Source organism: Mesoplodon bidens (assembly GCF_964165515.1).
Source record: "Mesoplodon bidens genome assembly, chromosome: 10".
Classification (NCBI taxonomy): Eukaryota; Metazoa; Chordata; class Mammalia; order Artiodactyla; family Ziphiidae; genus Mesoplodon; species Mesoplodon bidens.
In genome coordinates, this window is record NC_138172.1 from 67291830 (window position 1) to 67317948 (window position 26119).

Below are 26119 nucleotides of genomic sequence, written 5' to 3' on the forward strand. Positions count from 1 at the left end.
TGGAAATTGTTGGTGGTGAAAGCAAAATTGAAGAAGGACCAAGAGGCAGGTTCCCCAGTGTTTGAGAGAACTGCAGCCTTTCTGAGTGGCTTCCTCTGCATTCCTACCCTCCTCACCCGAATAAGCCTGCTCCTGGACAGAAAGTAGATTGCGTAAATTGGACTAGAACCCAAATACATAATCCTCATTAATCTTTTAGAGTCTTGTCCCACTTATTAAAGCCAGTACTTGGCGAATAACCTAGAGTTACGTGGCAGCAATAATAAGTTAATTGGAATCTAGGTCTCCCAACTTTTTTTCTTCTTTCAGCAGTTTCTTGGGGCTTTGAGTTAAAGAGTGCTTGTATAGTAGGCTGTTCTAGAATGAGAAGGTCACTTGGCAGGTCTCGTCTACTTTCTGCCAAGTGGCAGGTCTGGGGCACAAGCATCAGTCAAGGAAAGGGCCAGCAGGTAGTTGTGGGGTGTGCGATGCTTTGGGGAGCAAGGCCGGTATCAGCCACTTAAGAGGTATGGGAACGATAAAAATGAGGAGGGAGAAGGGGAGTTAGAGACTTAGACTGAGGTCACGGGCTTCCAATCTCAGCCAGCGTAGCCTGGGGCAAGCACACCTCGGGCTTTCTTTTGAGCCTGTGTCAGAGACAGAAGGACAGAGACTTTTGAAACAAAACAGCTCTGTGGTCTCCCAGTCTCTTAGGAAAAGGGGGATTGAGAAGGAAGGTGGCAGCGTAAAGGGGATTCAAATGGGGATACAACAATAAATGTGGTAAAGATCCAAGGTCCCCCCAACCCCATGAGACTGAGACTAACCTTGCTCTGTGGAAAAGAAGTGACTCACTGTTAGTGGAGCTGCCTCGGAAGGGACAGCCCTGAGCCCACTGGCAGATCTGTATTCATCCCCTGCTGTCTTCTTCCCTCCCCCGACCATGTCCCTCTCCTATAAACGCAGTTGACAAGGTTAGAAAATCAGGACAAATAATTTACTTCAATCCATCTTTGTCTTTCCCCACGCCTTGTGCAATTCAGTCTGGGGGGAGAGGGAACAAATAACTCAGACCCTGGTCGGTGACCCTTTTTCAAATGTGGGGAATCAAAGCCCACTCTAGGCTGAGGAGTGCCTGTCGGCTGCTGAGCCGCAGAAGACAGAGATGGTGATGAATTCTTATGTGCTCGCTGGGCCTGGGAGGCAGCGTCAGCAGCATCAGGGTGCCCTGCACAGCCGAGGGGCCACCTCCGGTGTCATCGGTCACCTGAGGGCAGGGGCTTGGGGCCTCTGGGGAGGTCGAGGAGGCGAGGGCACGGCCTGTGCTCCTGGGAATGGGGGGCGCTGTCCAAGCCAGGCTGTCTGGCCCTGGGGAGAGGGTCTGCCCCCTGGTCCCCGCCAGAGAGCAGGCTCAGCCCCCCCACTGAGAGCAGTGCCATCAGCTGGGGGCTGGGCATCTAGCTGTGGGGTAGCGCTTCAGCATCCTCACCTGAAAAATGGGATGACACGTTTCCTTGGCAGTGAGTCAAGGCTCTGAGGGACTGTTGAGAGAAAGGGCCAGCTGGTAGTCGTGGGGTGTGAGGTCACTGTGCCAGCAACCCAGGGAGGTTGGAAAAAGATAAAAACGCGGAGGGAAGGGGAGTTAGAGAATCCAGACTGGGGTTCAGAGTGTTGGCTGCCTTTCCCCTCTTACTGTATCAATGAGGTGACTAGCCTGGCCTGGGCATTTAACAATTGGTAACTTGTTTGTTACCCAGCCCCTCCATGTGCCAGCTCTGTGCAAGTCACCATGTGACCTCTTAAAGAAACAGTATGAAACGGGGTTCTTACCTTTATTGGTCCTATAGTGTCTCTGGGACACACCATAAAACAGCTAATCGGGAAGTTACAGTGCAAGCACAGTGTGTTTCTGGGCCAGTAAAGTATTAAGTGTTGAGGGCAGAGAAGGAGAGGTAGACGGTGTCTCCAGCCCTGGTGGTACAGGCCCAACGGGACTGCTGTGTTTTCCATCTGGTGGCAGGGTCCTCGGGGGCTGATAGCTCCGCAGGCAGCAAAAGGGGGTGGGGGGGAGTGTCTGACGTCAGGCACCGAATTCAGTTGCCAGTCAATTCCAGAAACATCTCCCTTCAGGTTCCCATTTGCCCCAAAAGAAGGTTGGAGAAAGGCAGTCTCTTTCCCTTTCTCCTCTCAGGCCTCAGCTTATGACCAGACTGATTCCTGTTCCCCTGATATTTTTGCAGTGAGAGCCCCTGAAAATGCCCATTGCTTCTAACTCATACCACCTCGTAGGAGGGAGGCTCCCCACGGGCCTCAGAGCCATGTTGCACTGAGGCTGTGGTTCTACTTGGACCGCCTTTATCCAGCGCACTTCCTGGGGCACAGAAGACCCATCAGAACCTAGGGAGGTATTTCTCCCCGCAGCAGCTGTCTTCTCCCCCCTGCCCCCATGACTCCCAGTGTCCATGGAAAAGCCTAGTGTGATCTGAGTTGCTCCTGGCAGCCAGGTTATGGTGACCAGAGTGGAGCCTCTCTGGATATAGAATGTCACTTCCCGTTGCCAGCCTGTGGGCATCTGGGATCCTGTGTTCCTAACAAGCAGATGGCAGAGGGCCTCAGTGGCAGGATTTCTAGTGTTTGGTTTTGGTTCTGTTTTTAGCCATACAGGGAACACATTTTATACAGCCCTGGTAGGGGAAGAAAAAAGTCTGAATGGAATAATTCTGAATACTTGCAGAAAATGGAATATGTCCAAGCATTTTTTGAAGAGATGAATCCATTATGGTGATAACTTTCAGGCTTTACTAAACACAAATATGAGCTCTCTATAGAGTTCCTGTGAAGCACAGTATTTTTTTTTTAAGATTTTTTGATGTGGACCATTTTTTTAAGTCTTTATTGAATTTGCCACAATACTCCTTCTGTTCTGTGCTTTTATGGTTTTTTGGCCCCGAGGCATGCAGGACCCCAGCTCGCCTACCAGGGATCCAACCTGCACCCCCTGCATTGGAAGGCAAAGTCTCAACCACTGGACTGTCAGGGAAGTCCCGAAGTGCAGTATTAAAGCATGGCCATTTCCCATCTCTCTCCAAAAATGTCATGGATCCCAAACAATAGAAGAAGAAGAGAATGTTGAACTGTTCCCTTCTGCTACATTCCACCTGCCTCTTCCCCTGACGTTCCCCTGAGATGCAGAATGTTTCTGGGAAAGCAGCCTAGTCAAATTGTTTTTTAACTCAAGCCTAAATGGTTAAACTACACAAAGTGTGTAGATCAGAACGTTATCTGTCTGCTATGACCGCTCCTCTGTGTCTAGACTGAAATGACCATATTCCCCCTTCGCTGGTTCTGGGTCCCGGGGGTGTGGCAGGGGGAGGTGATGAGGTCCCGCTCCTCCCTGTGTCCACGGACTGGCTGAGGGGCTGGGTGGGGACCTGCCAGTCTGCCCACGCAGGCCCGCTTCACTGCCACTTCCCTTCCTAGCCCTGTGCTTTCACCAAGGCTGGAAGGGGTCCTGGGTTGCAAGCTGTTGGAGTTCCTCTATAAACTAGAATCTTCTCAGCTGGACTTGGCTACTGCAGTTCACAGAAAACAAAACACACTTTCTAGTTTGGATGACATTGGTTCTGAGAGTTCCCCGGCTAGCAGTTCCCAGCTGGCCTGCAGGCTGAAGCACCCAGGGGGCTGTGGAAGCTGAGCTTTTCACCTGAGGGTGACCCCTGGGGCAAGCAGGAGGGAACGGAGCAGAGAAGCAGCAGCAGCAGAGGAGCAGCAGCGTGTCCAGCTCTGCTCACTCTGACTTCCAAAGGTCCTTTGGCAAAATGTCAGGGGTTGAGCAGCCAGGAGATACTGATTGGACAGGCCAGCCAGGGCTTTGGGTGTTCGGTGATTATGATGATAATGAAATATATAATGTAGGGCTTGACTTTATTTCAAAAGACACCTTGGGGGCTTCCCTGGTGGCGCAGTGGTTAAGAATCTGCCTGCCAATGCAGGGGACACGGGTTCAAGCCCTGGTCTGGGAAGATCCCACATGCCGCGGAGCAACTAAGCCCGTGCGCCACAACTACTGAGCCTGCGCATCTGGAGCCTGCGCTCCGCAACAGGAGAGGCCGCGACAGTGAGAGGCCTGCGCACCGCGATGAAGAGTGGCCCCCGCTAGCCGCAACTAGAGAAAGCCCTCGCACAGAAACGAAGACCCAACACAGCCATAAATAAATAAATAAATAAATAATAAATTTATTTAAAAAGTAACCTTTAAAAAAAAAAAAAAAAAAAAAAAGACGCCTTGGAGTCACCTTCCATTTCAGTTTTTCCCACCCTGACACTCTGTGTGGGCTTGGGAAAACAGCTTTTCATTGTTGGCTCTAAGTAAATGTAAACTGCTCTATGTCTGTCTGTCTGTCAGTTGCCTCTTTTACCATGAGCCAGGCCCAGGGGGAAGAATGGCAGATAAAACATGCTTGATTCCATCTGTCCTGGTGCTTGCAGTGGTGATTCTCCCACATTTACCCGCTTTGGCCTGGAGGAGGGATCCAAAGGCTGGTAGAGCCATTCCAGGGATAAGGACCCAACCCCCCCCATGTAAGAAGAAGTTTCCTCACCTCAAGCACCCTACTTTTCTCCTATAAATGCAGAAAAGAGAAAGAAGGCACATCAACAGATACCTGTGGAGTGCCTGCTCTTTGCCCAGCTTTGAGGCTTCTGAAATCTGAATGTAATGACTGGTGTGCCATTTAATGCCAGGTTGGGCCTTGCAGACTGGTGGTGGGGGAGAGTTTATCTGGAAGGTAAGAGCTGTCTTCACATATCCCTAAGCCTTTCCTGTGGAAGAGGAGATGAAGTTAGAAAAAACATTTAAATCTGTAGAAAGACAAACGTTATAACTTGGCGCTTTATGCAAATAGGGTGAACTGACTGGGAGAGTTAGCAAGTGCCCCATCTCTGGAAGGTCTTTAGCAGAATTGGACATGGTGTGGGAGTTAGGATTATATGACCTGTGAGGTCCCTGCTGCTAACTCAAGATTCTGTGCCTGGAAGGCATCTCAAGAAATCACTAGGATATCTTACAGATATCCTTGCACCTGGGTTCAAAGATGTATGTGAAACAGTATTCATTGTAGCACTGTTTAGAATGAGAAAAGATTGGAAACTCCACACGTGCCCGTCCGAAGACTGGTTAAATAAATTATCATATAGCCTTACACAGGATGACTATACCTCATCCATTTAAAAAAAAAATGTTCTTTATGAACTGTGGCAAGAACTCCAAGATGCATTATTAAGTGGAAAAACCAAGATGCAGAACAGCATATCAGTATGCAGGGTGGTGGAATATATTCATATATTTGCTTACTTGCAAATAGATCTGAGGGATACTTGAGAAGCTGGTTATACTGGTTGCCTCCAGAGAGAAGAACTATAGGCAGCTGGGAGACGGGGGTAGGAAGGAGACTTTTCTCTGAATAATCTTTTGTCTGTTTTGAGTTTTGTGTCAAAAAATAAATATAAGTAAAAATATGTTTTAAAACTTAAAAAATAAGTTTTACTAGGTCGGAGCACTGTGGACAACAGAGGGGAAGTGGGGAGCAAGCTAACCTTTTATTGATCATCTACTATGAGCCAGGTCTTCGGCCAGATGCCTATGTACGGGATACTTTTAATCCACACAGTCCTTTATGGGAGGCAGTATCCACCCCCGATTTTATGGATGCAGCACTGTGGCGTTTCCGGGGGATGGGGGAGGAAGTACCCTCCTGGCTGGCTGGGTCGTTACACCTGAAATGGGCAGGGCCAGAGAAAGGGATGCTCTGGGGAGGGCTGGAGGGAGGGGGCCTTTTCTTTAAGGGGCACTGCAGACCTGCTGAGGCACTGCCTGCTTCTGATGCCGGCCTCTGGGCTGCCGGCCGATAAGTCGAGGCACACCCTCTGTTTGCTGCACGGGTCAGATGTGTTGTTTCCTTTGCTTTTGCTGAGCTCAGGGATGGAGTTCGCAGTGTGCATTAACAAGCAGTTAGGTGACTGCTAGAGGAAAAGACCTTCCTGTGCTCCCGGCTGCCAGGGGAGAGGTGGTGCTTACCCTGTGTTGTTCTGCCGGGTGTCAAATGTGCTGCCTTTGCCTGCCAGCTGGAGGCTGGCTGGAGAGCTGTTATTTTTCTGATTGTCAGACCTGAGGCTCCTTACTTGCACTTAGAGGAAAAAACATCCAAGCCCTGGTACAAAAGGTCCTCTTTTCCTTTCTTTAGAAAAAGAGCAGTGAATGAGCTCATTATCACTGCAACCCAGTTGGGGTTGGGGGGGCTCCTCCTCGCTGTCTGGGCCTGCCCCTGGCCAGGTTTCCAGGAGCAGGGGGCTTAGATCTGGCCCAGGGTGACCAAAGCCAGATGGCTGGGACAGGTGGTCCATACAGGGGGCAATGCTGGGGACATTTGGATGCTTTGAGACCAGCTCTCTCTGCTGTGGTCCAGAGGAAGGACAAGTATCTGCACCTCTTCTCCCCTGAATGCAGAGCTGCATCCAGGACTGCCGGCCTCCAGGGATCAAATGATCCTCCATTCAGCGTTATGTGCCCATTCAGTTGCTCTAGAAAATGTCTCCACACCTCAGAGCTGGCGATCATGCAGTAGCAGTTATCTGTTGAAGGCTTACAAATTGCCAGGCACTGCTCTAGGCGCTGGGGGTATAGCATGGAACAAAGCTGGCAAAGCCTCTGCCCTCATGGAATTTAGATTCTAGCATGAGCCGTGAAGGGTGCCAGCACTGGCCTGCTCTTGTACCCTCTGCCCAGTTTCTGCTGGGTCTGGAAGAGCTGGAGGGTGGGGGGACTGACATATAAATTGCCTTGGAAGGGAGGCTCTTGGGCGTTTCCAGCAGCTGAGCTCCGATTGTTACTCGCTCACTCCCTTCAGAGCTCGTCTTTAGACCCTACAGGGCTGTGGCCAGAGAAGAGCCTTTCTTGATCTGAGCGCCGTGAGCTCTGAAACCTTGCAGGTTGGTGCTGGACCTTGGCATTGTCTGGAAGAGACCCGGAGGCCTACCCCGGTGTGTGCGCTGACGGTGAGCTGGCAATGTTTGACTCGAGCCTGACAGCCTTTCCTTTTTGTTCCTCTTTTCTTCCATCTCAGATTGAGAAGATCATGAGCTCTATTGGAGAAGGGATCGACTTTTCTCAGGAACAGCAGAAGATCTCAGGTATGGTACCAAGCAGCCATTTTCCCCGTGGAACACCGCCCTCTGGGTCCCTTCCATCTCAGGTTTTTCTCTGACGCAGAAGACAGACATTTCAGGGGTGAGAGAAGTCAGCCTCAGACCACGTCACTCACTTACAATTCGGAATCTCATGTGTCCACACAGCCCATCTAGCTGTTATTTTAGGAGCCATGACTCCTTTTACATAGTGGAGGGAGAAGTATACAAATTGAATTTTAGCCTATTAGGAAGCACTTTTATAAAAAGTGAACGATTGTCACTTATTCATCATTGTTTTCATAAACGTAGGCTTTCTCTGATTAGCTTAATGTGGAGTACTCCTCGTGTTGGTCTCCCAGCTTCCCAGGCGGCTCTGGCATTACCTCTTCATGGGCACGTGGCTTTCGTTCACCTGATCCGTGGCAGCGGCCGAGCACTGGGTTGGACTGTTTAGCTTGCATCGCCTGGAAGGGTTGGCTCTGCTGTTTCCTCCTTGTGTCTGTTTCTCCACTTTTCCATTTACTTAGGCACTCATCATTTTTACTTCAAATCACTGTTACTTGGCATATTCTTTTCATCTCGAAGCCCTACAGGTGAGGCCTGCCTCTGTTTCCTTTGTTTGAAACAAAGGAACTAGGGAGGCCATACCTGAGCTGTTTTTCTTGGTAATAGAATTATGGTTGTGTTACTTGCTCAGGTGAGGTGACATCTTAAAGGTGCCTCCCAGAGCACCTGTTGCACCCCCTCCCCCAAGCATCTGAAGACAGAACTGCCACCAGTGCATCTGGGCTGAAAGCAGCTTGGGAGCCTGGCCTCTCCCCCTTATTGGGGAAGTGCCTCTCTGCCCTGAAGGGGTGGCTTCCTTGTTCACTCAGGAGGCTCCATCCAGGATTGACCTGTAAGCCCTGAGTGACACCTCTAGTTCCTCCATGGGCCTCTGGCCCTGGCAGGAAGTCTGAGGGATGGGGGCAAGTGTGCACGTCAGGGAGAAAGTTGCTGCTGAGGCCATGGGGCTTGTGGAGAGAGCATGGGCTCTGGAGCCACAGCCCTGGTTCAAATCCTGATTCTAGATACCTTTGTGTCCCGGGCGAGTCGCTTACTCCCTCCGAGCCCACGGTTTCCCATCTGCAACATTTGGATATAGTACTTCTCTCTTATGTTTGTTAAGAATGAGTAATATATACAAACACTTGAGCTAAAGAGGTACTCAGTAAATAGTAGTTATGCTCATTTTTCTCCAGGAAATGATTACTTCCTCATATCGACAAACCTGGAGAGGAGGGGCGTCTGCCCTCCTGCCTTGTCTCCCTCCACCCTTTTTCCCACTGGGCTCCTTCAGCCCTGTTTCCCTGGGCTCTAGCAGAGAGGGTCCGGTTGGGTTGGGTTCACCTTTGCCAGTCTTGGATTATGCTGAGGGTCTGCACAAGTGACTCTTCTGGCTAAGAGTTTGTGGCTCTCTTTCCAGGCACTTGCCTACACGCCGTCCGGGGAGCTTTCCTTCTGTTGTGGTTTGCAGGCTTTTACCAAGAGCGTGTGTTTGTTGGGAATAGATGTTCAGGACCGAGACAAACACTGTTGCCATGTGCTTTAGGGGCAGCAGGTATGGGTCTGATGCAGTCAGCTCAGTTGAGGCTGCTTTCTGCTTCCCTGTACCCCTCTGCATCTGAGGAGCCTACATCAGTTGCATGTGCTTGAGAGATTGGGGCAGAATCAGGCCATTACCTCCTGGCTTTGATAAAACAGGAGATGTGGCAGCCCTTCTGGAAAACACTCTTCTGGAAGAGCCCTCCTCCTTGGAGCTGGTGACACTGAACCCTTTCCTTGCCCTGTGGGCCCCACTTTCCAATCCTCGCCCCCCACGAACTCATGTGAATGGCAAGAGTTGGTCCAGCTACCCCCCTAGGTTTCTGGATCCCAGCACACAGTTTTGTTTTAGCAGCATTGAGTTGAGCCATCCTCCATACCCCAGCTTAGGAAAGTCGAGGGCGGGCACAGGAAGGTGGCTGTGAGCAGAGGGTGCGTCCACCCGTGCTGCAGAGTCCCAGCTCGCAGTATCTGCATGGTGGCCAGGCTGTGAAGGATGGAGAGCGTGGGCTCAGGCCTGCCTGTGACCTCTGTCTTCTGTCTGATGGGTCGGGAGGGGGGTCTCCCCAGGACCTCGGGGAACACCAGCCTTCAGCTCAGACCAGAGCAGATTTCTTGTTTATTCTGAATGATCATTGTCAGAGTTCATGTTGTCCTTGGGCTTCTGGATCTAGGAGAAGAGACCTGGGCTGTGGGGTTGCCATCCTGGGAGGAGGAGCAGGCGTGCCAGCCAGCAGCCCTTAACTAAGCATGGGATTGCCTGGTGTGACTGGTTTTGCAGAGGGTTGTGTCCTGAAGTGCCCCAATGTGGCACTTGAATCTCACTCTTCTTTTGGGCTGTGAGCCTCCGAGTGGCCAGCTCTGGAGCTGGTTACCCGTATCGTTGACAGGCATGTTTTACAACTCATCCCACTGTCAGGAGTCCAGGGAGGGCGAGCCTTCCCCCTGGCCTGGGCCACTCTGGCTGCTGTCATCAAAGACCTGTTCTGTCTAGCCGGCAGAAGAGAACGCTTGACTTTCTCTTGCTGAAGCCAGCCGTTTAGCTGTGGAGTAGCTGTTAAATGCAGGCTCCTCTAGGGGCCTGATCTCCCAGCACACAGAGCCCCTTCTTCACCAGGGCCAGCCTGTTGGGATGCAGGTGCCTCCCAGCACGTTTACCGGGTGACACGTGGTCCCTGGGTTTGTGTCTCTGTACACGTTACCGTTTCTGTCTCCTCAGCTGTACTGGGGGTTTGGTCCTGGTTTCCCCTTGTCCTTGGTGCCTCTTCTCCATGTCCTCCTCCGCCAGATAGTGAATGGCCTGCTCTGGGCCTGGCACTTCTCTGCTGGGCTCTGACGGCCTGGAGAGAAGTCTCTTCCCAAGTTGTTTGGTGCGCTCACCTGAGGACTATCAGTTGTAATGTCCTTATTTTGTCATCTGGTTTTGTGATACCGAGCGGCTTATCTGCCTGGCAGAGAGGCACAGTCATTCCTGAAGTGGGGGCGGGGGTCACTTAACCCGTGGGCTGTGCCCTCAGGACAGTGTCCCTCCTCTGTCCCCTCTCTGGCTGTCCTAGAAGCTATCGGCCAAAACTACAGAACTGTTCTTCTCTATTCTCCCTGATAAGCTGTTTCCAGCCCCTGGGCCTGGAGGTAAAGTTTGGCCGTCTCCCCTTCTGTACGCGTGTGTATTAGGCAACAGCAGATACGGGAAAATCTGTCGTTTTGCTCCAGTGCTGGTGCTGCTGTCTCCTTCTCCCTCCGTGGCAGAAGCAGCAGCTTCTGCTGCGATGTCCGATCCCTGATGTATTTTCCTGAGTGTGGAAGGGAGGAGGGTGGGGAGGGGAGGAGGGTGGGAGGGCCAGACGTTATGAGAGCGAGCAAGGACTGTGGAACCAGCAGCAGGCAGCGTGGAGCCCAGGAGCCTTTAGACAAAGCATTCTGCTGCAGTTCTGGACGCGCACACATCCACCAGCAGCAGGCTGGACCACGGCTGCCTGGCCAGGGGATTACGAGCAGGAATGAATCAGCGGCCGGGGGACACTTGACATCAAGGGCATACAAGAGCCTGCCACTTAGGTTTCTGGAGCAGACGGCCCCACTCCAGGGCAAGGGAGCTCAAGCAGCCCCCAGACTCGGCATCTCGCAGTGCTGCTGCAGTGTGCATTGGGACCCTGACCACCATCTGTTCAGCAGAGGACAGAGGAGGGGGGAGCCTGGGACAGTGGGTCACCAGGGTCTCCTAGACAACCAAGCCACTTGGCTTTGGCCTGCCCGGAGGGGCAGAAAGTGCTGGGAACAGCATAATGACTTTCACCGTGTCAAGAGTTCTCCGGAGGTGATGTTTTTATAGTTGGTTCTTCTTTTTCCTTCCTTGCACCTCTTCTTCTTCCCTTTTTCCTTTTTTCTTCTTTTATCTGTTCTTGCCCACGAGAACTGGAGAAGTAGGTGGGGTTAAGGCGTTCAGCTCAGAACATTCAAGGTCTGCCCGGAAGGGCTGAACTTTTTTCCTCCCTGCACCAGCGCTCCCCTGTTCTACCTGAGGAGCGGAGCAAATGCATGTCCTCCCCTCCCTGCTCATCCTCAGAGGAGGACAGCAAGCTCCGGAGACCCTGGGAAGACAGTTGCTGTCTTTATCACTCAGCCAAAGAGAGAGCAGCGCAGAATGGGAATAGACTTGAGCCACCACAGCTCAGCTGACGGAGGACCGCTTCCTTTCTCTCTCCTTTATTGGGCTGGGCTTTGTCTTCTTTAGCCAAGAACTGGATCTGCCCTCCTGCTTTCCAGTCGAGCAGGCAGGCCAGTCACGGGAGCAGCCAGCCACCGTCGGAAGAGGAAGATGAACGCCCAGCCCCCGCCACACAGCCCCGCCCGGGAAGGCGGCCCCGCGGACAGCGGCCTGGCCCGGGAGACGCCCCGCTTGCTGGCAGCCGGAGTCTAGCTGGGGACCCGGCTCCCGGCCGGAACTCCGGCCCATGCGCGCGCCTGCCCGCCCGCACCGCGCCGGCTTGAGCCTCTGAGCACGAAGGGCCGGTGGCCATGGTTTGCTTGTTCCGGGACTGCTGGGGAAAGACAAGTAAAAGTCTCCTTTCTCCCCGTGCCGGGTTCCTGCTGCTTGTGTTGCATGCGCTGGCTCCCCGTGACCGTGAACGGAGTCTCGCTGTGGTCGCTGTGCCTGTGTCCCTTCGCTGCATGAAGAGGCGCGCTCGCCCCTGACCGGCCTGTGCTGCAAGGTCGCGGGACTTGTCCCACGTCCCCGGCCCCTTCTGGTGCCCGTGGGGACAGACTTTCTGAAATACCTCCGTGGAGGCGGACAAGCGCCGACCCGGAGAGCGTTGGGGCTTGGCTCCCCGGACCCCTGGGCGGCGGCCGTGCAGGTGCTGTGAGGCCCCGGAGCAGCAGGACCCAGGGGGGCGCGTGAGTGGGCGGTGGCCGCCCGGTGCCCTTGGCGCACCCACGGAGGAGGGGCCGCGGGGCCACCGCTCTCCCGCCTCTAGTACGGAGTGTGGCTGCTTTATGGTAATGACTATGATGTGGCAGTGCCATCTGTCTTCCTCTGAGTGCCGCTGCTACCGCCTCAATGGTTTTTCCCTTTTCAAGCGTCTGCCGATTCCTCTCTCGTCAGGTTCGCGGCCGCCGGAGCAGAGCGTCGGGGAGTGGCTGGAGGCCGTGGGGCTGCAGCAGTATGAGAGCAGGCTGCTTCTCAATGGCTTTGACGATGTCCGCTTCCTGGTGAGTGTCCAGGCCCCGGGGGAGACGCTCCCTGCTGCCCAGGCCATGCTAGAGTTGGAAACTGTACGTAGATCTTTGTCTCGGGGAAGAGGGGGCTGCATGGCTTTGACCCGGGGCGCTCAGCCAAGTGTCGCCTGCTTCCTCAGCTCCGCTCCGGACACGGCCCTGTAGGGAGAGCTCTTTGCAAGTTTGCGTCCGAGAAGAAGTGTCTCTGATGCACCCATTGGCCCCATCCCAGCTCTCTTTCAGACCCCAGGCAGTGGGTGGCTCCGAGAATTGAGGCGCACGGGACAGCCGGGTCCCCCTGGCGACTCCCAATCTCAGCCGGACACCAGAAGTTCCCTTTGTTCCCCGAAACTATGCCGTGGAGCCCGTAGTCACTGAAGCCGGGAGCCTGGTCTCCCTCAGGAAGGCTGAGTGTCTGGCAGGGCCGTGGCCTCAGAGGTGACCCAGACGAGAGGCTGAGCTGGGGGTGGGAAGGATTGCTTCCTTTTCTGAGCTGTAACTTTGCGCGCTCTTCTTGCAGAGCACAACGGCTCAGAGAAAAAGAAAAGAAAAACCCAAGTGTCTTTTCTCAGGCTCCCCGTGGAGTAGGGGCCCGGCTGGGACCCTGGGCTCTGGACCCAGTGCCCCCTGTGTCAGTCCAGCAAGCAGCTCAGGGTAGGCTGCCCATGACCATCCCTCTCCTGGAAGCCCTCCCGAGATGTCCTCATGGGTCGGGTCCGCGCTTTGGCTCTGGCTCCCAGGCAGCCCCGGCTGCCCCAGGGCAGGTGTTGAGCGCAGTGGTGACGAAAGAGCTGACACGCCTTGTTAGTGCTCTGTGTGCGGGCAGTTGTGGGACAGTGGTTTGCATGTATCCACTCATTGATTCTCCCAGCAGCCATGAGATATGCTCTCTTATCAACATCTCCGTTTTCCAGATGCAGAGCAGTGGAGTGTCTCGCTCACGCCCACAGCTCTGGGAATTGGTGGGGTAGGAACGTGCGCCTGGCACCCGGGTCCAGGGGTCCTGCTCTAACCACCAGGCTGCACGGCCACTTTCTTACTCATGGATGAGGGGAGTGGGAATGGAACCATTCATATGCTTTAAGTCGCCCTGTTGCACGTGTTACGTCAGGAGCTGGTTTGAGGCTCCTCCTTGATTCCTGGCGGGCCTATCCCCCACTCTGACAATTCCCAGAACGCAGTCCCGAGTGGATGCTGAGTTACCTTCACTCCCTGAAGCAGACCTCTGACCCCCCAGCTCCCTCACTGCCATGGTTGAGGGGCGGTGGTCGGTCGGCCCAGAGCTCCCCCGCCCTCTCCTGTCCAGAGTGGGTCTCTGTGGGGTTTTCACCAACAAGGTGGCATCAGGTGCCTCCTGAGTAGAGGGCCACCCAGGGAGCTGGCCTGGGGCTCCCAGGGGGACCCTGACTGGGACCGCTCACCTCACCTGGGCCGTCTCCATCCTCAGGGCAGACAGCGAAGGCTGCTGCAAACCACCTTTCCAGAACCAGTTTCGGGCCAGTTATTTTTCAGCTTTTAAAAATCTTAGGTTGTAAAATAACAATTTTTTTAAGTTGAACTGAGTATATTTATAGTTGTTATAAACTAATCCCTGACTCACCATGTTCTATGAGGAAGGCTGACAAACAAGGTGGAGGTGGGGGTTCAGCCAGTGAGTGAGGACACTTGGCCCTTGGTGCTGGGTGTTGAGGGGCCTTCCCTCTCTGAGCGCTGGCCGTCAGATGGGCAAGGGAGGGTGGCCATGGATGTCACAGAGTGTCCCCTCCCTATGCTTAGGAATCTTAGGGGCTGAGCTCTTGACTTCTCACCCCTCCTTTTGCTAGTTTGAAAAGGCTAAGATTCCTAAGCCTTGAATATCAAGACTCCTTTAAAAGTGCTTCCCTGGGGCTTCCCTGGTGGCGCAGTGGTTGAGAGTCCGCCTGCCGATGCAGGGGACACGGGTTTGTGCCCCGGTCCGGGAAGATCCCACATGCTGCGGAGCGGCTAGGCCCGTGAGCCATGGCCGCTGAGCCTGCGCATCTGGAGCCCGTGCTCCGCAACGGGAGAGGCCACAACAGTGAGAGGTCCGCGTACTGCAAAAAAAAAAAAAAAAAAAAAAAAAAGTGCTTCCCTGTCACCCCTGTGCTCTGACTGGAAAGTAGCTGGGCGGGCCCTGGGCCAAACATCCACGCAAGATGCAGGGCCTCTGTTAGAACACGTCTGTTCCTATTTGGGAAGGGCACTCATTGAGGGAGGCCAGCAGCTCAGTTCTTCCAGGGCCTTCCAGGCCCCTCCTGCTGCCCTGGGTGCGAGCTGTTCCTCTCTCTCCTCTCGGTTCTGGAGGGGCAGCTGGCAGGCGGAGTCTGTGCAAGAAGGAATGCTGATTACACCACAGCCTAGCCTGTCCCTTCTCAGACCTCGAGTGGCCTGAGTAGCCATGCAAAGTATCCTGGGTAATTGCATGTAAGTTGCCAGATGGGCTGCAAGGCTAATTAAGTTTTAGCAACCAGAAAAAAGAGGAAGAAAACACACAAGAAGGGAGCATTTTTGTTTAGAAACATTCCCTCCTTGCATATGGTATAACTTACATCATGTTAGCTGTGGTATTATCCCCGTGTGGTTTGGTTTCCAATAGGCTGTAAATGTTTCCCTTAGTTTTGAAATACCCTGGAGACTCTTCTACAAGATGCACAAGTGGCTCCCAGGAAGCCATCCAGACTCCAGATGTAGTAGGAACATCTGGAAACTGATAGCTTCTATGGAATCTCCCTGTGGCGGGCTCCTCCGAGCTGTTGTGGGAGGAGTATAGGGCATTTGAGGGGGGTCACGCAGCTCCCTCTCAAGGTGGAAGGGACTTTAACATCGTGTGGTCTCATCATCCCCTCTGTGCCCGAGTCCCCTCCAGATGAGCTCTGCCGTGATGTTTTCCCAGTAATGGGCTTCTCCACCTTACAGAGGCATAGCCCATTCACTCTGCATTGCTCGGGCTGGTTTAGAGCATTCTTTATATTGAGCCAAAATCTGTTTCCTTGTGGCTTCTGTCCATTGAACCAGGTTTACCTTTTGGGGCCACACAGAACACACGTAAGCCCATTAGAAAATTGAAGACCTCTGTCGTGGCCTCCTGGGTCCTGTCTTGTCTAAGCTCAACACCCTCTTTCTCTTGGCTCTTCCTCCTGTGATGTGATGACTGAGCTGGACCAGCAAGCATTGCACCTTGAACTTTATTCACACCCTCTTGTCTGCAGGCAGAAAGGGCCTCTGATTTGCTCGGGGCAGGGGCAGGGCAGCATGGTCTGCCAGGTGCTCGCTCCCAAGGCTGATGGGGCTGACCCCAGACCCTGGGAGAAGGGGCGGGGAATCAGGCTCACACATCTGCCGGCCAGCCCACCACACTGGCTTGTGCATCAGAGCCAGTTCCATTTTTTTCACCACAAATCTTGTCCACAGGAAATAGGCTTTCTCGGGAGAAGGGAGGAAATGCAGTTAATGAGCGCGGAAGGAAGGTGATTTGTGGTTGGCAGGTTTGCAGCTCAAGCGTGCTGGTGCAGGTCTTTGTATCTGGGACTCGGCCTGCCCTCCCTTTACGGAAGTGTTCATTGAGTAAATGGCGGTGCTCCTCACGCTGAGGTATGACGTGGACATTTAAAAAGGTTTTTAAGACTGATGTGGAGAAACATCAGCTTGGAGTGTTGAGTGAAGAAATTGAGACACAAAAATCCATGTGCAACATGACCTTAATTTTCAAAAAAGAAAACATCTAGAGGTGCAGGGAGTGAGCCAAAATGTTTTCCACAGTCAATTATCTCGGGGATTATGGGTGGCTTTATTTTCTTTTTTTGGAGTGAAATAGATTTTCTGCATTTCTTACAATGAATGGATCTGAAATCAGAAAAGCAGATAATGTAGGAGCCTTAAGGAACTTGACAGATGAGCTGGGAGAAGGGAGCACACAGCGCGATGGTAACAACAGAGCGGCGGAGTGTTAAGTGCTGCCGCGGGGAGGAGGCCCTGCGCTCACCCAGGGTTCACCGCCTGCCGGGCACTGAGCTGGCGCCCAGCCCTGGGGCGGTTGTCCGTCAAGTCGCAGACGGGGCCGCTGGGGCGCAGAGGGTGGAGACACTGCCAGGAAGTGGCAGAGCTGGGACGCTAGCCCAGATCTGTCCAACTTTGAACCCCTGGGTTCTACTTGCTGTCCTGAGGGTTTTGTAGAGGCCTGCAGGACTTGGAAAGACTCCAGGGAGAGGCCCACACTGTCTGTGGTGAGGGGGGAGTCTGGCTCGAGGTGCAGAGAAGGGCAGGGCCCTGACTGGGCAGCAGAAGTGGGCCGGGCCTGACTGCTAGGGGCCTCGAAAGCACGCTCTGGGGGAGCCCTGAGGTCTCTGAGCCCTGGGCCTGGGGGGCAGGGTCCTGTGGCTGTCCCCTCCCCAGGCAGAGCTTCCCGGGAGTCATGGTGCCCCTTGACAGCAGGGTGGAGTGGAGAGCAGGCACGTGGGAGGTGGTCGAGACTGGGTGTTGGACAAATGGAAAGTGGAAATGAGTCTGGCAGCGGGCTCGGGATGGACTGGAAACGGAGACTGAGCCGGCAAGCCCGCTGCCTCTTAGGGGCAGCGTCAGGGAGGCCTCGTGCTCCTCCCATCCATTTATTTCTTCACGGGCTTCTGCCACATGCAGGCAGCCTCCCCCTGTTTTCCTGTCTGTTTCTGAGACTGTGCCAGCTGGTCCCACGAGTGGGAGAGAGATGGCAGGTGAAGAGGACCGAGCCCTGCAGGAGCTAAAGGCGGAAGCTCAGCAAGGAGGTCCTTCTTTATTGGCTTCCGTGAAGCTTTCCAGCCAGGTCCCCAGACCCCCGAGCTTCCCTTCCTGCTCCTGTTCCCCAGATTAGCCACACTCTTCAGCCCCAGAAGCCGGCTTCATGTGCGCAGCCGGCCGTGCCCTAGGGTTCCCGCCCTGGCTCCCCACGCCACCTCCTCACCGCGACCCTCCGATGTCCCTCCCTTTGTCTTCTTTCCTCCCCGTCTTCAAGGGGCCGCTGCGGGCACTGCTGTCAGGTTGCCTCCCTGCCTCGACTTCTCTGCACCAGCTCTGGCCCGTCTCTGCAGAGCACTCTGGAAGCTGACTGCTCAGTGGGGTGTGGCTGTGGTGGGGGTTCCTGGGCCTCAGCGTGCAGCAGGGCCTGAGAGGGAGAGCTCCCTCAGCCGGGTCACTGGAGGGGCGATGGAGCCAAGGCTTTGAGAGGAATGTTCTTAGACAAGTGTGGATCCTGCCTCCCGGACTAAATTCTGTGGTCACTTAAGAACTTAGCTCCGCAGTGTCCCAGGAGTTGAGGTGGTTCCTCGTCTCTGCTGGGCCCTTGAACCTTGAGATGAGAGCCAGGCTCCCTCTCCGGGCGCGTGTGCTCTCTTGCTCTCCCTGGAGTTATTCAGAGTGACAGCAGCTGGAATTATTCAGGATCCAGCTCTACGTGCCCCCGGTGCTGCTCTGGCCTTCTCCGGTCCCCTTCACAGTGGAAGGGAGTTTGAGAGCTATTTGCATGTCTGTTGATTTAACTAACTGCACCTTAGGATGGAACTGGACTGGTGAACGCATCCTGTTGATGTGGCTTCCAGTTGCTGATATCCCAGTGTGAGCAGCAGCAGGGGGTTCCGTGCTGGCGTCTCAGCACGTCCGTTGTGTTCGGTTAGTAGACGACCCCCCCACCCAGTGTACACGTGCAGCGGTGCAGGGGGCAGAGCAGTGGGGCCCGTGTGTCTCTGTCAAATGTGAGTTATAACTCAGATGTCCCTGGGCATCCCTGAAGCCAGTCTGTGGACTCCTGGGGTCCACGGACAGCACTTTCAGGACTCTGGGATTAAGTCGTTGGCTCCAGGCTGCTCCTCAAGCAGACAGCTGAGTTGTGGCTGGAAGCTGGGTCTCCTGGGCCCAGAGCAGTGCCTTCGCCTCCCACTCTGGTCCTCATGCCCCCCTTTCACCGGAAGATGCTGAGACTGGGCCACAGGCTCAGCACATCCTCCAAGGTCAGAGCCAGTGGGCTAGGCCAGCACATCACTCGAGGTGCCCGTCGGGTCAGGCAGACCATTCCCTCCGCCCACTGTGTGTTGGAGGCTGTTCTGCAAAAGGCTGGCAAAGGAGCTGGTGGGGCCCAGACCACAGTAAGCTCTCGGCACTGGCTTGCAGCTACCGGAGCCCTCTGGACCTGCAGCTGCCGCCACCACCACAGGCCAGTGGCAGGCATTCTTGCCCTCCACCCTCAGGGAAGGGCCAGGCCCGCAGGCAGCTGGCTGAAGCCACAGTTAAGGAAACTGGATAGGGCAAAGCTTAGGAGAAAACACGGGGTTCTAATTACTCGCACTGAGAACCAGCTGAGAGTCGGGAGACCTGGGTCTCCTCCAGGCGCCCCTGTGTGACTTGGGGCAGGTGGCTCTGCCTCCCTCCCCGTCTGTCCGTGTCCCATGGGATCTCATTTGACCGCTTCCTTCTGCACATAAGCTCTGAAGGGGGCACAGTGTTAGCTGTGGTGACACACAGCAACAATCGAGACTGACCGTGGCCTTGGCCGTGTGTGGGAACGTAAGGTGGTGATTTCTCTGCAGCGGAAGCAGAAATCGGCTTTGTCCTCAGGTCCATGAGGTTAAAGCCTGCTTTGGGTGGTCTCAGATCCAGGCCCTTTGACTCTGGCTGATCTGGGCTTGCCTAGTCTGCACTGGTGATTTGGGGGTGAATATGGCATCTTGACCTCAGATGAGGCCTCAGAAAGGCAGGTGTTCGGGGGTGGCGGGCAGCAGATGGATGGAAGGATGCTGCTCCTGGTACAAAGAGAAGGGTGACACCGGGGACCTGCCTGGGAGAACAAGGGTTATGAGGGGTGTTGCCTCCCTGAACGCAGGAGGAGAGCCGTCCCTGACAACCCTTCCCTTGAGACTGACAGGGGAGAGGGGTCTGGCTTCTGGAACTAGGAGCTGGTAACATTTGCACTTCATCCTCATCTTGGAACTAGTTGCTCTCTGTCACCATGGAGTTCTGTCTCTCCAGCTGAGGACATGGCTGGGCCGGGTAGGGGCGGGGATCGTTAGGAGAGCAGGGGCTGTGGGTCAAGCCTGGGCTGCTCCTGTTACTGAGGCTGGTGAACTTTTTATAAGGCCACCTGTGAGCTGGGGGAGGATGTCAGTTTGGGAAGTTCTGTGACCAGGTTCCAGGGAGGCAGGAGTCAGCTGGGCCAGGCAGCGGTGAACAGGTGAACACAGGAGGAACCAATGAGCGCCGGTTCCTGCCGGCAGGTCGGCGCTCAGCACCGGGAATTCACTGTTTAACCTGGACAGGCAGGTGGCTTTGTTCCTGTTCATAAGGTTCTGACTTTGTAAGGGATTTGAACCCAGTTCTTATTCCTTTATACCACAGCTGCCTTGTGTGCTGCACAGAAAGCCCTCAGCCCCTGGAGGAGTAGACGCGTGATGCTTCAGGGAGCATGGCTGCTATTTTCCATCATTATTAAGATTTTTAGGCCACAACAGTGAGCAGCAGAGCCCTGCCCCTCCTTGCTTCCTCTTCCCTTTCCCAGTGCTCCTTCCCACTCTCCCTGGGCCGGCCCGGGTCTGGGGCTATGGTCTGGGCGAGGAAGACTCGTGTGCTCATCCCTCTCCCTCCTGGCTCACCCACTAGTGTGCGCGTGTGGTCACTGCAACCCCATCCTGGGAAGGCGGTCCTGGCTCAGGCCAGGGTCCTGTGCCATGTTCAGTGACCCTCCCCCCAGATGACCATGCCCACGACAACTCCGTCATTGTGGCCAGTGACATGTTCTGGGAATGGTAGAAAACTACGTGCAAAGGAGGAGCCAGAATGTCCAGTGGCGGGTGAGATTATGGGATGCCCAAGAACTAGAAAGTGTGCAGTGGAAGCAGGTGGTTACGTGTCACGAGGAGGTGTGTGCACACAGTACATCAGCATGTGGAAAAGCAGGTTAAATAAGTAATACATATACCACAATCCCAACTTTTGCTTTTTTTTTTTTTTTAAACAATAAAAGCTTAGAAAAATACACTGAAATGCTAGAAGTGATCCCAATCTCAGTTTTTAAAAAATATTAAGCCACTTAGAAGAATTCATCAGAATGGTAACCCTGGGGTGTTTTTTTCCCCCCAGAGGTAATGGATTTATAAGTGACTTTTACATTTTTCTTTGTACTTTATTAATTTTCAGAATTTTTTATAATAGACATATAACTTTTCTACTCAGAAAAAAATTTATTTATTTATTTTATTTTTTTTTTTTGCGGTACACGGGCCTCTCACTGTTGTGGCCTCTCCCGTTGCGGAGCACAGGCTCTGGACGCACAGGCACAGCAGCCATGGCTCACGGGCCCAGCCGCTCCGCGGCATGTGGGATCTTCCCGGACCGGGGCACGAACCCGTGTCCCCTGTATTGGTAGGCGGACTCTCAACCACTGCGCCACCAGGGAAGCCCTATTTATTTATTTTGTTAATATGAGGGAGAGATAGAAGCAGGGCCCAGTGGAAATCTACAAAATTCTGGAAGGCAGAGAGGCAGCATAAGTATCACATTGAACCAGCCAGGACCCAGGGAAGCTCTGAGCTACCCCCTTGGTGCACAGAGACTCTGGAGGATGCCTCGGGCCCAGGTGGAGATGTGGGGGCCTCTCACTCACCAGAGCTGCTTATCTGCTTAAGGGAGCTTTAGCCGCTCAGGCAGGCGCCACAGATCAATACAGCCATGGGTGTGGTGAGTATCAGCTGCTCAGTTCACTCAGGCTGGTACTTCCCTCATCCTCCCATGCTTCCTTCCCTTAATTAGAGAAATCTGCTCTTAAGGTCTTTATTTTTTTTATCTTTTTTATTTTTTTTAAGAAAATAGTTTTGTCTTTCTTATTCTAAGTGCTAGCTCCCATTTTCTCAGTGCTTTTTAGCAATTAGAGGTTTTTAACATTTATACACTTGCCAATTTTCAATATTATCATAAAATAAAAATTAGAAAATAAGGTAGAAAATTGAGTGTTCTGCCTTGAAAAACAAAAAAAAGTTTAGTGTTTTATCCCAACGTTGTATTCTCCTTCACTCTGTACATTCCACTTTCCCATTCTTGGAGATAAAAAATGGGATTAGAAACTTTAAAATATGACAGACTATACAGAGCAAGTAGCTGGTGCCACACCTACCTGGTTGCCACAGCATTTGGGAACTGAGCCCATGATTTCAGGAAAATGACTAAGTAGTTGAAAGCGTCAGTCTGATCTGTGTTTCTAGCTGATGAGGACGTCCTCTTGAGGAAATGCCAAATGCTCTTTAGGCTCACTGACTGTGGTTGCTTCTGGAGAGAAATTTCATCAGGGAGAACACTGCTAGCAAATATTCCCAAGTTCAGATATGGGATTCACTTGGGAAGAGGTCTCACGGATCGGCAGCTAAATGCTTTGTGTCCTGTGTGTCTCATATTTACATTTTACCATTCTCAATTCGGAATGGCCTCCCTGAAGACGGCACTCCGCTCATGCACTTTCAAAAACAGCTGGAAGTTTCTCTAAGACCTTTGATGACTGGGGCACAGCCACACAATATCTGAACTTATTTCCCACAATTTGAACGTCATACTTCAAATTGAAGTTTGTTTTAATTTTTTGTTGTATTTAACTCTAACCTCTAATATTTAATGTTTTAAGATCTTAATTTGCATTTTCATGTGTGTCCAGGTTGAGCCCCCACCCCCAGCAACGCTGTTCTCCCAATTCCGTTCCTCCTCTGTCTGGAGCAGCTCTTCCCACAGTCCCTGGCTCCTTGAGGCCCAAGAAAGGACTGGGAGGCAGAGAGGAGAGGGAGGGGCTGCAGGGGAAGCACCAGTGCCAGGCTTTTCCCCTGAGGCAGAATCAGGCTGGGACTGTAGCTCTGTCCCATTCTTTCTCCCCCAAGAGAGGAGGTTTCAGCCTTTGTTTTTTTTATGACTCCTGACAGGAGAAATTGCCAAGTGAGGAGAGAGAGGATGAGAGAGAGAGAGAGGGAGAGAGAGAGAGGGAGAGAGAGAGAGAAAATACTGAATATGGAAATGAGGCTGGAGGGGGCCGGGCAGGTGGAAAGTCTGGATACCACTGCTGAGAGATGAAACCCTGTCCCAAGGCGAGTGCAGTCTAGCGCTGCTCTGCCCAGTAGTCACGCTTCCATCAGAACATACAGGCCTTTGCTCGGGTGGAGGCCAGGTCCTGCAGGGGCTGATACGGGCCATGGTGGGGCCAGAGCAGGAGAGCCCAGGTGCACCGTCTCCTAGCCTGCTTTTCCACACGCTGACATACTGCATGCACACACCTACCCAGGAGGAGGAGGTGTTGTGGCATTGCTCCCACCTCTGTGGCTGGGAACCCCTGCCCTCCTGTCCCCTCTCCCTCAGGGACGGAAGCCAACCAAGCCAAGTGTCAACTAGTTATGTTTCAGATTTCGCTTAGGCGGATGAGCTGTTCTACTTGATGAGCTCCCTAACTATTCACTCACTAGGAACTCGGAACAGGGCCTGGCACATAGTCAGCTCTCAGTAAACGTTAGTGTGGTAGAAAGTAAACAAAGTAGGAAGTCCCTTTTCCCCATAAACCTCCTCGTGTAAAGGTTTCTAAAAGGTTTCTTCCTCAGGAGGATACAGTAACTTCCAGAATGTTTCTTGCCTTTGAGGATTTGGAGCACCTTATAGTCACCACACAAACTAATCCCACAGAATGTAGATGTGGCAAGTTCAGGAACTCAGGAGGACCCTGCACTGAGCCCAGGACATGCTGTGGCAACTGTTTGCTTTGATCTTCCATCACATCCTTTGTTTTGGTTTTGTTTCCATTTGCCTCTTTCTCCTCAAAGCTGCATACAGTCCCCAGTTCTCTTGACTGGGGGGTCTGCTTATTGAAGGTCCTGTCCCCATCTGGATCTGGTTTTCCTGGTTGTCAGCCTCCAGTCCAGTATTAATGTTACCCTAAAAGCTTGTGAAGGCTTCTGAGTAAATGTTGGGGTTAACAGTGGGTGTTCAGAACGTCACCACAGTGACACCCTCTTGGAGGTTCACTTGTCAGGTCCTCACTGAGGTGTCCTCATCATCAAGTAGAAAGTCTGGGCAGACAGCCCCCCTGTCTGCTTTTCCCCATCAGCACACCCTAGACTTGGGCCCAGAATGACTGCAGGAACTCGGCGTGGTGACTCCTAGATTCAGGGGTGACTTGGGATCTGGTCAGACCTGGAGTGGTGCCAGGGCCCAGGGGACCTTCTGCAGGCCCATGGCTCCCTAGTGTCCCAGCGGAAGGGTGTGCGTGTGGCCTGAGCAGGGAGTCCAGTCTGCCTTCAGAGCCATCTTTACCTGGAGTCTCTTGAGCTTATGGCTTGTCCTCTTTGTGTACTCTATACGGCAAAATTTTTGTCACCGTGCGCAGGCTCTGGGGAGGCTCTCACACCAGTAGTCACTACAGCTTGGGTACAAAGGTGAGGCCACCAGTTGGTGGTCTGCGTGAGCTTGCCTGAGTTATTAACTTCTCTATCTGTAAAGTGGGCATAAGTAATACCCACCTCAATAGAATAAAGAGTCCAGAAAAAGTCTTGGAAACAGGAATTTAGGATACCTCAGAAGTCATTTCATATCAATGGGAAAAGATAGCTCATTCAAGAAATAAGACAGCCTGCCGCCTGGGAAAAATATTAAGTGGATCCTGACCCTTAAAACTTACATCAAAATTAATTCCAGATAGATTAAAGATTTGATTGTAAAAAATGAAACTGTAAAGCTACAGGAAGAAAATGTGAAAGAATTGTTTTAAAAATCCTGGAGGGGGAGATCTTTCTAAGGCTGACAGAACTTAGAGAAGCTCCACGAGAAAAGTGGGTGTGTTCAGGTGCAGGCTGATAGGTTCTGCATGAGCAAAGCCAGCGTAATAGTCCAAAGACAATGACAAACAGGAAAGACACGTGCCTGACTCTGCATAAAGGGTTAATTTCCTTACTATATAAAGAATTCCTACAAATCAAATACAGAAGAGACTAACAGCTCCATAGATAAACATGCAAAGGATAAAGTGAGTAATTCCTGGAAAAGGAGCTGCAGCTGCTCTGCATGCCCGGCCCAGAGCCGTGCGGACATGAGCATCGGGCTGAACTCTGCCCCACAAGTTACTGATGCTCTCTGGGCCTCAGCTTCCTGAGATGTAAAATGGGGTAACAGTGGTCCCTATTTTAGCAGGTGCAAAGCATGGAAAACATGGAGGAGGGCAGTAAGTGCTATGTAAGTGCTTGTGAAAAGATGCTTGAGTGCATCTATGAGCGGGATGATCTTGTGGTAAGAAATGTGCAGTGATAAGCCACTTCTGCACAGTGCTGCACTGATGGGAGTATAAATATCTGTCAGACTTCTAAATACACATACCCTTTGACCAAGTGATTTCTGTTCTTTTTTTTAATCCTTTTTTGAAAATTTTAAATCAAAATATAATTGACATGCAATATTATATTAGTTTCAGGTGTACTACATAGTGATTTGACATTTGCATACATTATGAAATGATCACAGTAAGTATAGTAACCATCTGTCCGCATACAAAGTTATTACAATATTGACCATATTCCTTATGCTGTATATTACATCCACATGGCTTATTTATTTTGTAACTGGAGGCTTGTACCTCTTAATCTCCTTCACCTATGTCTTCCCCCCACCACCTCACCCATTCCCCTCTGGCAACCACCTGTTTGTTCTCTGTATCTATGAGTCTGTTTTCATTTTTTAGAGCCCACATATAAGTGAGATCATATGGTATTTGTCTTTCTCTATTTCACTCAGCATAATGCCCTCTAGACCCCATCCACACTGTCACAAATGTTAAGATTTCATTCTTTTTTTTATGGCTGAGTACTATTCCTGTGTGTATGTGTGTGTGTGTATACACCACACCATTCATTCATCTGTCAGTGCACCAGTTTACAGTCCCACCAACAGTGCACGAGAGTTCCCTTTTCTCTACATCCTTGCCAACACTTACTTGTTGTCTTTTTGATAGTAGCCGTTCCGACAGCTGTGAAGTGATCTCACTGTGGTTTTGATTTGCATTTCCCTAACAATTAGTGATGCTGAGCATCTCTTCATGTGTCTGTTGGCCATCTGTATGTCTTTGGAAAATTTTTCGTTCAGATCCTCTACCCATTTTTTAATCGAGTTGTTTAGTTTTTTTATGTTGATTGTATGAGTTCCTTGTATATTTTGGATATTAACCCTTTATCTGATACATTGTTTGCAAATATCTTCTCCCATTCAGTAGGCTGCCTTTTCATTTTGTTGATAGTTTCCTTCACTGTCTGAAAGCTTTTTAGTTTGATATAGTCCTATTTGTTTATTCTTGCTTTTGTTTCCCTTGCCTGAGAAGACAGATCCAAAAAATATTGCTAACACTGATGTCAGAGTGTACGGCCTATGTTTTCTTCTAGGAGTTTTATAGTTTCAGGTCTTACATTCAAGTCTTTAATCCATTTTATGGTATGAGGAAGTAGTCCAGTTTGATTATTTTGCAGGTAGCTGTCCAGTTTTCTGAACACCATTTATTGAAGAGGCTATCCTTTCCCCATTGTATATTCTTGCCTCCTTTGTCATAGATTAATTGACCATATAAGCGTGGGCTTATTTCTGGGCTCTCTATTCTGTTCCATTGATCTATGTG

General features: G+C 52.2%; 1 protein-coding gene across 7 annotated transcripts in view; it reads left to right on the forward strand.

The window, feature by feature from the left end:
• Positions 1 to 26119, forward strand: part of ANKS1A (ankyrin repeat and sterile alpha motif domain containing 1A) — a 188739-nt gene that overhangs the window by 149821 nt on the left and 12799 nt on the right. For all 7 annotated transcript variants that reach the window (XM_081245311.1, XM_081245312.1, XM_081245314.1 and 4 more), the window contains 2 exons: positions 7101 to 7167; positions 12353 to 12459. In XM_081245311.1, the coding sequence (XP_081101437.1) occupies positions 7101 to 7167; positions 12353 to 12459 (174 nt within the window). The remainder of the gene's footprint in view (positions 1 to 7100; positions 7168 to 12352; positions 12460 to 26119) is intronic.